The sequence below is a fragment of the Rhineura floridana genome, chromosome 11 (assembly GCF_030035675.1).
Source record: "Rhineura floridana isolate rRhiFlo1 chromosome 11, rRhiFlo1.hap2, whole genome shotgun sequence".
NCBI classification, from domain to species: Eukaryota; Metazoa; Chordata; class Lepidosauria; order Squamata; family Rhineuridae; genus Rhineura; species Rhineura floridana.
The window spans coordinates 46508303-46520858 of NC_084490.1; the positions used below are offsets into that span (position 1 = coordinate 46508303).

Sequence of the window (12556 nt, forward strand, 5' to 3'; positions counted from 1 at the left end):
GGAAAAACTGGTTTATGCTTAGGCCATCAGCTACCAAGTTGACCTTATAGCTCTTTATATAGCTCACAGAAAAGAAGTGCAGTGACTATGCTTCCAAATTTAAAGTATTCTTAAACATATACTTATAGTCTAAATCAAGGGTGACTAACCTGTGGCCTTCTGGAGGTTGTTAGACTACAGCTCCCATCATCCCTGACCACTGGCCATGTTGACTAGGACTGATGGGAACTGTACGCCAAACAGAATGGCAACAAGTTGGTGAAGGCTGGCTTAGCATAATGTCTGAAACTGGGATCCTGGTTTGTTGCTCCCAAATAAACAAGGATCATAATAAGCCAACTTCAAACCCTGGTTCATAGTCTTGGGGTAGAAACACATTCACTGTTCTGCCAGTCCCAGTGCATCTCCATCTATCTCTTCTGAAAACGGAGGCACATTACACTAAAGCCCCGCCCCTTTTTACTTAAAACCTGATTGCATCAGCTTGAGTGCATTTTTTTTTAAATCAACTTCAAAGAGATTTAGCAACTGATCAGCTAGGTCAACCCATTCCCCCTCCAGGTGTGGCTAATGAAAACATTTTGATCTGGCAACTAGTGTGTTTACAGTCTTGATTTGTTGGGGAACAAACCAGGAACCCAAGTTCAAATTTCACTGTTTATTTAATTTTCTTTATTTATTAGATTTATATCCCGCCATTCCTCCCAGGAGGTTACTGGTTTATTGTTACATGCTAATGCAGCCAGGAAGCTTCATGGCTTGAAACAGCCCCACCAGGATGTTACAAAATACTTTGAAGTTCCAAAAACTAAGCTCAGCCTTTCAAAATCCAGACCTGTCTGAAGTGAACCTCATCCCAGGGGTTTCCACTGCTACTAACAGGAAAAGAGATGATCTCTTTCTCTTAATTCCCTCGAAATTTGGCAGGAAAGGGGGAAACCCTTGCCTGGAACCTATAGGCAAGAAAAACCTCTAACCTAAAAGAAAAAGGAGTTTCTTCCTGCATCCCTGCCTGGTGGACTGGATATCCAGACTTAAGAAGGAAGGATTGTGCCCATATCCAATGTGGAAAAACTGGCTGCAGTTCTAAGCATATTTACATGAAAGTAAGTCTTCAGCAGGTTTTACTTCTGACAAAACATATCCAAGATCAGGCTGGTTTCTGATTAAGATGAGTTTCTGAAAAGGAGATAGCCTGTCATTCCTTTCAGCCAGTAATGTGCTGAAGACGATGACAGAAAATACTGCAAACTGTAACAGCAGCAGCAAAGGGGTAGAATTTGAGTACATCCTTAATAATGACGTTGTGTAAAGAAAGAAACAAATCAACTAATAACTGGCATAATAAGAGTTACCAAAAATAGGAATGAAGTTATGGAAGTGAAAGGGTCTTGCATAAAATTCCAGAGCATATCTTTAGACTACCAATTTGAATGTGTTTGAAACTGAACCAGCTTCTACTATGACTTCTTCCAAAGAACCAGGGAAATTAAAGTTTCATAAGAATGCTTGTGAATTCGTTATATGTTCCCAGTGCCTTCACAAAACTAATCTATAATCCCCACAACTGCTTAGTACACAATTTTGAATAGGCGTGAAATGTACTTAAATTTGTAATACAGATAGACATGTCTTCTAAAGAAGTGGGATCAACGTCTTCACTATTCTACAAAAATCATGAAGATCTTGAAAGTCCAGTTTCAGGCATCATCTGAACAGCCTCATGACTTTAAAGCAGGGATTGGGAACCTGTAGTCCTCCAGATGTTGCTGAACTACAATTCCCAGCATATCTGACCACTGGTCATGCTGGCTGGGGCTGATGGGAGTTGTAGTCAAACTACAACTGGAAGGTCATAGGTTCCCCACCCCTGCTTTAAGTAATTAGGAGAAAACTGCACATACTGGAAAGCAAAGCACCTGGATTAACTTCCCATTTTGTTCCTGTTCTAGGTGGGTAAAGACTGATAGGGCCCTAAAGGGGAAAGTTGCATTCTTGCATATGTTAAGCCACAATCCCAAGCCAAGAGAAAGGCAATATTATGAGTATTGATAGAGGAACACAGCTGAAGAAAGAAAGACAACCCTTACCTGGTCCCGGATCCTTTCCTGCTGTCCTCGGATGGCCAGAGCATGCTGGGGGTATTTGCTCTTCAAGTGGTCCATGAAGGCATCCCTCTTCCGGTCCATCTCAGACTTCTGAAGCCCTGTGAGGGCCTCCAGGCTCTGGGCGGCGATGACAGTGTGCCGGCGTTCCGAGGTGTGCACCAACCCTACATTGGAGAAACGGCGTGTGCTGTTTCCCAGGGTCCGGTATTCCCGTGGATATTCTGCATCGTCTGCCGAGATCATGTGGCCGCTAGTCCTCTCGGGATCTACACAGATTTGGAGAGAAGGGAAGAAAAACAAAGAAGGAGTCAGGGCACCTTTCTACTTACCTCAAAGTGGAGAAAAAGGGCCAGGGATGTCAGCTGCATAGGAAGGAGTGGGAGAGCTTTTGTTCTATTTTCTTTTTTGGAGAGCTTTCTTAAAAGGGAATGAATGGGAGAAAGTGGAAGAAAGCCATCTTGGGCTACATTAGAACAAGGTATTGATCAGTCCTCATCAGTGGATGCCCACTTTCAGGACAGGACAGGAACAGTCCCATCTAGCCACCCACAGGATTTTCTCTTTGGCAGTGGTGCCCACTGGTACTGGTAGGGCTGAAAGCTGAAAACCCAACAATAGGTTGGAGCCAGAGCGAATGACAGGTGGAACCAACTAATTCTACCTTTGCCCCCCTCCTTCTCCCTGCTGAGTTTTACAAGGGCAACACGGAGACTGGGGAGGAGGCAGCTGACAGCCAGTGCCACTGCCTGGGCTGGATGTAAGTAGAAAGAGAGGGCAGGTGGGGGCTGGCTGGGGGCAGCCTGAGGTTGGTTGGGCAGTGCCTCATCTGTGCTAATGGACCAGCCTCCACTACTCTTAGTGGTAACCAACTGCTCTCCCCAAGAGAATCGAGCTTTTGCTATAGCTTTCTCTTCCCACTAAGCAGCCTCAGAACAAAGTCACACAAATTTCAGACCCTTGAGGGGAGGGAGGGCACATCTCCAGCTTTGGTGGAGCATGGCAGAGGCAGGCAAGAGATGGTGAGATGGTAGGAAGGGGTCCTTTCCAATCGCTTTTAGTTCCCAAGTGATTTCAAGGGGTTTTCTCAGTGCAAAAGGGACAAGGGGTGTGTTTGGAGGGTGGCAGAATGGGGTGTGGGGCAGAAAAGGCCGTCATCCAGGAGAAAGACAAGACATAAACATATCAAGACGAGAACTTGGGGGGAGGGAACCACAGAGACATCAAAACTGCCCCAAGGGGCTAAAATCAAATATAAAACAGTCAAGGGACCTCAGTGGGAGATGACGGCCCGGGAGCCCCTGCTCTGAAGGTACAAAGACAGACAAACATTCTGAAACTGTAAATACGGACATAAAGGAACTTAAAGGAAACAAAAATGAAGTGCAGGTTGGTTCATAGGGTAGAGGAATTTTTGTGGAATACCGCTCTGAAGCTCAGGAATGGCTAGCACATCTGAAAACTGGAGAACTTGCTTCATTTCTGCTTCTGACACCTGCCCCAAGAAAGGAAAGAATGTATCTCAAGAAAGCACTGCCAGGCCCCAAAAGGTCCACGGCCCTTCTTGACTCATCATCATCTATAAAACAGCCCAACAGTGATCACATCCAAGGAAGCATACCCCTTCCACACACACAACACTGTAAACATTTCACCACCCAAAGCCATTTCTGGCTCCTAAATAGTCCCACGATGCTGTTTCCGTAACAATCACATTAGCTTAAATATCCATGGGGCAGCTATAAACTGACCTGTATATTTTACACTAAAAAACTCTTTCTTTGGTAATGTCAATGCTTCCTACTCCGCAACACTTAAAATATTCATGAACATTCTGTGACGTCATAGCAACTCAGCCATTGGCTTGGAGGTGAGGAAGACGTGTGCGCAGAAGATAGGCAACATCCAGGTTTTAGCTGAATTAAATTTAAAATAACATATTTAGAACTACATATTTAATAGTATTCATGTTAAAAAAGGCAGAGGAATGCCTCTTGAATGCCTCTCATAGTTTCATGGAATCATAGTCTGAAGAAATGAGGAAGGGTGTTGGAATGAGAAAAAACTATCACATTTGTCGCAACATTGGAAAAGCTGCTAGGAGCTATATTATAATGCAACAGAAACCTCCAGTTTGATTTGAAGTAGGGATGGTCAGCCAATGGTCTGTGAGCCAGATCATTCCCTCTTGAAAATATTATTAGCCCCTGACAGCCATACCAAATTTTAGTCAAGGTATAGGGGGGAAAATACAGTCACATTTTAACTCACAAAAAAGGGAAGATATTTTCAAGTTATAAGGAACAGAGATACTTCTTACTTTATCGATAAAACTCTCTTTTTTATTTCAAATTAACATGCCATGTGTAAAATGTAAATATGCATATTTGTACATCATGAATATTTGTATATCATGCTGTATCTGAATGCATGGGACAGGGCACCCAAACTCCTTCCCTGCTGAAGTGTAGATGACCACAAGAGCCTCTCCAAATGGATGTTTTATTGCAACATGTTCTTGACACAATGGGTTGTATTCAATTAAGCCTACTCAGAGTAGACCCACTTAAATTAATGAACCTAAGTTAGCCATGTCTATTAACTTCAATGGGTCTACTTTGAGTAGGACTAGCATTGAATACCACCCAGTACATGTCAACTGGTGGATTTATTCTGCTTTATTAGCTGTTCTGCGATGCTTCCCCAATGCTACCACATTTATTGCTGTCTGGAGGGGCTACAGCTCAACAAAAGCGGGTCAAAAGAAGTCCCAGGATACAGTAGGAAAATTATGAGAATTCAGCAGGAACTTAAAGGATATGCACTGATTGGAAATGAAGCAGTATGACTGCTCCAAAACGTTTGCAGGCACAAATATTGAATCACGTATGACCAACCCGATAGCATCACACAGGGCCAACACCAGACTGCAGGGGCCCTCAGCAGTGGTGGGCGGTGGCAGTGGCGGCAATAGCTGCTGTTGCTGGGGGGGGTTAACACCCCCACTGATACCTTGGGTGATGGCAAGCATGCACAGGCAGAGTGCTGATGTGGCACTATGGCACCACAGGAAGTTGTGCAGCCAACCTGTACCAGAGACAGTGGGAAGGGTTGCCTGGGAGGGTGACTGCCACTCTGCGATCTGTGCTAGCGTCAGGCTATGGGGCACACACGCAGTAACCCAATGTTAGCATGGATCAAGGAGTGGAAGCTATACCTGCCCAGCCCCAGCAGTACGGGGCCCTCTCAGCACCAGGGGCCCTCAGTCAGTGCCAAACCTTGCTGCCCACTGGCGCCGGGCCTGACATCATGAGAACAAATCATGAATGTGCAATAAAAAGCAAATCTGGAGGAGCCCTATCTTTAACAATGTGCTCTGCTTTTCTTTTTCTAATGTAGATTTCTTATGTACTTAAATTGGCTGTTTTAGAATGCTTACCTAACTTTTATTTATTTATTTAACAAGATTTAACTAAATTATCTACTAGGACTCATGCTGTTGTTTTATTTATTTTAACTGGCCTCTGTTTTTTAAAATAATTAGTGTGCTGCTACCATATAAATTGAATTTTTTTGCTTCTGAATTGTATTTTCTTTTTATTGATATGTAAGCTGCCTTGGCAGGGCTAGTCCCCCAAAGATGCTCTATAAATAAGTTTATAAATAAATGTGAGTTCCTTACTGCTATATGACGGTAACTTTATTATGGAGTCTGACCCCTCGTAAGAAAATCAGTCTGCACGGTGGAATATATTACTGGCCCCAAGAATGTTGTCTGGGGAACAGAGTGGCCTCCAGGAATTAACAATGGTTAACCACTCCTGGTCAACAGCATCAATAAATTAAAGGCCTTCAAAAAGGGCAACACCTGCTCAGCTCAAGAACAGAGGTTGAGACCAACTACTTACTGATGTTCCAACATTATATCAGATCTACATTCTACATTCATTGGGATGGGAATTGTATTTTTCTCTCTCCAGCATAGATGAATTTTAATAGGATCATGGTGACCCATACAACACAGGGCTGCAACTTTGGCAAATGTGCTGATAATGTCACTATATGGTTTAGTCACTAGGTGGCACTAGACTAGTTCTACCAGGGACGAGTCAGGAGTTTCCAGTGGCTGTTCTGTTCTTGTTTACAAGAGGCAATAACGGTTTTGTCTAACTTCCTGACTGCTGTGTCTTCTGAACCAATGTTCTTCCACATTGGGTCCCCAGATGTTGTTGGTCTACAACTCCCATCGTCCCAATTGTCATGGATGATGGGAGTTGTAATCTAATGACATCTGGGAACCCAAGATGGAAGAACACTGTTCTAAGCCTTCTTCGATAGCAAGGATAGTAGTTCTGTCACTGGCTCCTTCTGATACGAGTGCCAAATTTTATTGGTGCCCTTCTTGAGAAAAACAGTTGTTTTTGTTGGAAGTGTGGCAAGAACAACTCCTTTTGGTTCTCTTTGCATACCTAACGGGACATAGAGGGACCTCCAGCTGGCTAGGCTGCCTAATCTTACCTGTGTTCCTCTATCTGTCTTCCTTCAGTTGTATACTGATACTATCAGGGAGCTGACCTCCCTTCCAGCCTCTCCTTCCTTCCTTCTTCTTGGACCAGCCAAGGGAGAGCAGACATCTTCTCTTTGTCTCTCCTAGCATGGAGGCAATGACCAAGTCTGAGCATTGCGCCTCCAACTTAGTTAGTTACAACTAGAGCCTTTCCCATCAAGCATGTATTTCTATTAATAAAGTAATACTTTCTTATTTTACTAAGTCTAAAGTCTCAGTGATTCAAAGCAAGATAAGTGCTTGCTTTCTCTCAGGTGAACCACACATACTCACACTACACAGAACACTGAGTAAGCTACACTCAGCTAAATTCTGCCCATCTACCAATACTCCAACAGTTTTTTTCTCGTTTTGTGGAGTGATCAACAAGCTCCCCTCTTTGTTTCCTACTTCCTTTGATAACCAGAAGTAAACTTCTGTGTGTAGCATCAGTAGTTTTCTGGCCACGAAAAAATGGACTCTAAGCAGTGTGGGTGTAATAAGTGGCTGAACAGCATAAATTGAATTATGTAGCCATGAGAGTGGCTGTATACTAAAGTCAGCATGGATTTTTCACATTCCACAATGTTAAATTGAAAATACTCCCCATGCCATTCTACTGCATCCCATAAGCTCATTTAAGAACAAAACATTACAAAACTTATAGTCCTGAACTCAGAAACTCTTGCTTAACAACCCTCTACATTTTCATGGTGACACACAAAACAGTCAGAGAGAATTGAGAGTTCAAATTGTAAAAAGAGTCCCCTACGTCAGTTTCACCTATCCTAAGCATGATTGCACAGCAGTAAATCTCACTGAACTCAAAAAGGATGAAAATGATCAAACCTGCCCTCTCCTCCTCCTCCCTTCTATCCCCTTCCTCTTGCTCCTCCTTCCCCCTCCCCCATCCTCTTCCAATCCCCTCCTTCCCTCTCCTCGTCCTCCCCTCTCCTCTTCCCTCCCCCATGGTCAGTTTTACCTATCTTAAGCATTATTGCATGGCAGTAAATCCCTCTGAACTCAATAAGCATGCAAATGATCAAACCTGTGATCCCATTCTCCACCCTCCCATCACCTTCCTTTTGCCCCTTCCCTCCCCCTTCCTTTGCCCTTCCTTTCCCTCCCACCTCCCCTCCCCCTCCTCTTCCCTCATTGTCAGTTTTACCTATCTTAAGCATGATTGCATGGGAGTAAATTCCATTGAACTCAATAAGCATGCAAATGATCAGACCTGCCTTTCCCCTCCTTCCCCTCTCCTCTCCCTTCCTTCTCCCCTGCCCACTCCAGCCCTCCCTCCCTCTTCTTCTCCTCCCCCCATGGTCAGTTTTACCCAGAGCTTGGAAAAGTTACTTTTTTGAACTACAACTCCCATCAGCCCCAGATAGCATGGCCACTGGATTGGGCTGATGGGAGTTGTAGTTCAAAAAAGTAACTTTTCCAAGCTCTGGTTTTACCTATCCTAACCATGATTGCACTTGAGTAAATCCCACTGAACTCAATAAGCATGCAAATGATCAAACCTACCCTCCTACCCTCCCCCTTCTGCCTGCTCCCATCCCCTTCCTTCCCTCTGCCCTCCCCCCGTGGTCAGTTTCACCTATCCTAAGCATGATTGCAGGAAAGTAAATCCCACTGAACTCAATAAGCATGCAAATGATCAATCCATTCTCAGCAAACTTGCACAGGATCCCATTTCTTACCTCCTGGATTAAAAAGCAGAGAAATTCACTAATAGGCAAAAACCTTGCGGTTTAAGAAAGTACCTTTAGCAAACAGATATTTCTATCAAACTTTAAAAAGCAGGGAAATTGAGCAACTATAGTGAAAACACTAGGGGAGCAGGAGACCTGACCTCCTCTCTGAAATATTGGACTGCCCTACAAATTTGTAAAAATGCAAACACAATTTGGGTTGGTCTTTCACAGTCCAATCTACTTCCTGTGTAGCTTGTGAAGAATTTGGTAACGTGGCTCTGAGCATATGGGGAGTGGTGGCAATAGCTGCAATCAGCCCAAATAACAGAAACAAGACATATGCTGTGCTGATCTTGTTTTAGCAGGGAGGAAGCAACAATATTAAGACAGTTAACAGAGTTCAGATAGTCAATTTAATTATGTTTGATTTACTTTGCAGTTTTAGTGAAGTTTCCTATAGTAAATCATTTTCTTTTGTTTCTATTTCTGTGAATATGTGAAGTACAGCAACACTTTGCAACACTACAAAAACTCCAAAAACAATTGTGAAATAATGACACTGACTATTCTGCAGAATAGTTTCCAATGGACATGAGGAATGTCTCAGTTTGCACAAGATAAAACAGTGGGAGGTGAAATATATTCTAGCAAAATTCTAGGTGTTCTCTATGTTTTTAATTGACCATGCCCACCTTTCCTTAAATGGAATGGCTTAAGCATAGCAAGCTGAAAACATGCATCTTGGGCAGGCCAAGTTTGTTTTTCCCAACAGCTAGAGTTATTGCTTAAGTAGCAACATATTGTAATCAGTCTAATTTTAGATCAAACTGCAGTTTCAGGTTCAACTGTTAAATAGAGCATAACCTCCAGTTTGAAACACAAAAGGCTGTCTTCACCATCATACAAATGTAATAAATAATAATAACAATAATAATAATAATATGAGATTGACCAATAAAAAGACTTTGAAATTAATAAAAATAAATTTGGCACAGATTTCTAGGATGAATAATGAGAGAAATATAATTTTCTAGATTAGATTCTCTGTAGAAGCTGTAGTAACACCGGAAAGAAGCAAAGTAAGAAGAACATCAGCAAACGTACAAAAATGTAATTCTCCATCTTTGGAGATGGCAGGTGTTGCCGCCACTGCCCATATGCCATGAGGCACATGTTACCAAATTCTTCCAAGCTACACAGGAAGTGGATTGGACTGTGAAAGACCAACCCAAATTGTGTTGGCATTTTGACAAATTTGTAGGGCAGTCCAATATCTCAGAGAGGAGCTCAGGGCTCCTGTTCCCCTGATGCGTTCACTATAGCTGCCCAATTTCCCTGCTTTTTAAAGTTTGATAGAAACATCTGTTGGGTACAGGTACGTTCCTAAACTGCAAGTTTTTTTGCCTATTAGTTTTTGCCTATTACTCAGCTAATAGAGTATTCCTTTGAGCCAGTAGCAACAATTCTTACTTTCTTAAATCTATCAGACATGTTGATTTCCCTGATAACCTCATATTCTTTGCAAATGTTCAATAATCACAGCATCCACAAGATACTGTTCCTGAGGTTGCCAACTCTGCCTTCCAAAATGGCATAGTCCTAGCTAGGGGTTTAGTCATGTCATGATAGCCATTTTGCAATAATAGACGGCTTCATTTAGAGCTGTAATAAGCACTGGGGTGTACGGATGGCTCTAGAGATTGGCAAAGGAAAGACAAACTTTCTCCTCCATACAAATACTTTTTTATTTTATTTATGTATTTATTATTTGATTTATATCCCACCTTTCCTCCCAGCAGGAGCCCAAGGCAGCAAACAAAAGCACTAGAAACACTTTAAAACATCATAAAAACAGACCTTAAAATACATTAATACATAACAACTTTAAAAACATTTTTATGGGATCTTGTGATATAGAAAATGCGGTGCGTGTGAGAGTGGGGAAGAAACAAGTGCTGAAAAAAATTAAATGAAATTTAACAGGATAGTAAAAAATGAAGATCAGCTCGGCTGTCCTCTCTGCTGTAGATTTATTTTTTTATTTTTGCCATTTTAAAGAAAGCATCTTCATGCCACTTTTGAAATGCTACTCCTTAGAGGGCCCAGGAAGACAGAAAATGACTAAAAACACTGTTTGGTGTCACACACTTTTGCAAAGTTAAACATGTCCAAGATTCGGCAAATATCCTAAATCTACCTGTGCATCCAGAAGGAGAGGTCATTATGGTCTGGCAGGTTGTGTTTGCTGCTGGAATGCCCTTGCATCTTTGGCTCCTGAAAAATCTATTTCCCTGGACCTAATAATGCTGGCTCCCAAAGCAGTTTCCTGGACCAGAAAACATTGGCAACATTTGGGTCCTGAGAGCAAAAATTCCAAATTTATAAAATGAAACAGGAAAATATCTCCTCTGCCTCCTTCTACCTGTGCCTGTCTCCATGCCCTCCACCATTCTGTCTGTTTTTACTACGCTTGCAGCAGTTTACCCCTTTCTTATCCTCTAATTGCTTTTCCATCCTGCTTCAAGTCTTCTCTCTTGAAGACTCACATCTTCAGCATAGCTGTCCCCATACTAGCAATGGGCTGCATTTCAGCAATAATTGGATTTGCCATCAGATTAATTTTTATTTATATTCCCTATTTTTGCAGAGAGAATTTTAAAGTACCAACTCTCTGTGCCTGGTTTTCTATTCATTCTTCTTTTTTCCAATTCATTTTAAAAAAATTGCTTTGAAATCATCAATAGTGTGAGTGATACTTTTATTGATGTACCTTCTATGTGAGCTCTTCAAATGTGTATTCCATTTCACTGATGTCAATGAAGTGTTGATTGTAACTGACAGACAGAAAGCAGCAGCAGGGGAATGAGGTGTTGATTGTAAGCAGAAGGGGGGAAGACACTGACTTGATTATCTGCCTTAGTCTGCTCTGCAATGCACTTGAAAAGGAATGTAAACAGGCAATAATTAGAGTTCAGTGGAGACTGGTAAATAAATAGCTATTATAATATCAATAATTCTCTGCAAAGCAAAAAAAATAGGAGATTGGAAAAATGAAAAGATATTGGAGGAAAAAGGAATCGGCTTGTTTACGACCACTAGGGGCCACACTTAAAAATGAAAAGTAAAAAAAGGAGAGGGTTCCATCCCTACCCCATATCAACTTTCCTAGCTCTACCTTTCTGCTTCCTTGGCTGTCACTCACTTAGTCCCACTAGGCATGGGGAACCTCCAGCCCACAGCTGAGTGTGTCCCTCCAAGCCTCTGAATCTGGCCCTTGGGGCTCTCCTCAGGCCACAGCCCTTCTTGCCGGGCCATGAGCCTCAATAGCCCTACCCTGGGCCTTCCACAAGTGCTTTTGTCGTGCTGGAATGTGCCCTTGAACAGTGAAAACAGTGCCTGGATAGAAGATAGAGAGATGTGTGGGTGTAAAAGCCAGAGATGTAGGGCTTTTACTTGGCCTACTATATAAAGATAATAGTCACATTTGTTGCTTTGCCTGCATTTACTTCTTGCCTCACCCCCTTTAGTCTCTGGCCTTGCCCACTTTCAGTTCTGGTACCATCCACTAGGGGTCATGTAACCCCTGGAAGATTGCCTATGAGGGAATACAGCCCTTGGGCTACAAAAGGTTCCCCACACCTGCACTACTTATTGGTCAAGAGAAATATCCATCTTGCCTGCCTTCTCATCTTGCCCATCTAATATTACATGCTCTGTCTAGCACCTATACATCCTGTGGAGTCTCTTTTGGAAAACAGCACAATTTGCCAAAACACATGGCTCCAAGCCATCATCTCCCACGCTCATCATCACAATGTGTTCACCTTGGCTTAAGGCTACATCTGAACTGGGGATCAAGGTTTGTTTCACTCAAACAAACCAACAACGTAATTGGTAAGTCAAGAACACACCTTGACTTCAGATTGTGGTTTGTTTGGAGGGAAACAAACCACAACCCTTGATAAAGGAAGCCTCCAGACTGTCGCTATTTTTGAGTGGGATTCAATCACAAATCACACACTGGCAAAGGTAGTGCAATTAACGTGGATTTGGACCTCTTGTGCAACAATCCTGCTTCCCTCTTTCCCGAACACTCCCCCCCTCCATCAGACTTTCTGTGAAAATAACAGGGAAACGCACTGGAATTTTGCTTGCCACAACATTTGCTTTATTTATGGCTTGTTGTGAACTGCCCTGAGAACTTTGCT

At 42.6% G+C, this 12556-nt stretch overlaps 1 protein-coding gene across 1 annotated transcript in view; it reads right to left on the reverse strand.

Annotated features, from left to right (window-relative positions):
* LOC133368028 (SRC kinase signaling inhibitor 1-like) overlaps positions 1-12556 on the reverse strand; it is a 69008-nt gene that overhangs the window by 11684 nt on the left and 44768 nt on the right. The window contains exon 2 of the mRNA XM_061592110.1: positions 2091-2374. Within this exon, the coding sequence (XP_061448094.1) occupies positions 2091-2374 (284 nt within the window). The remainder of the gene's footprint in view (positions 1-2090; positions 2375-12556) is intronic.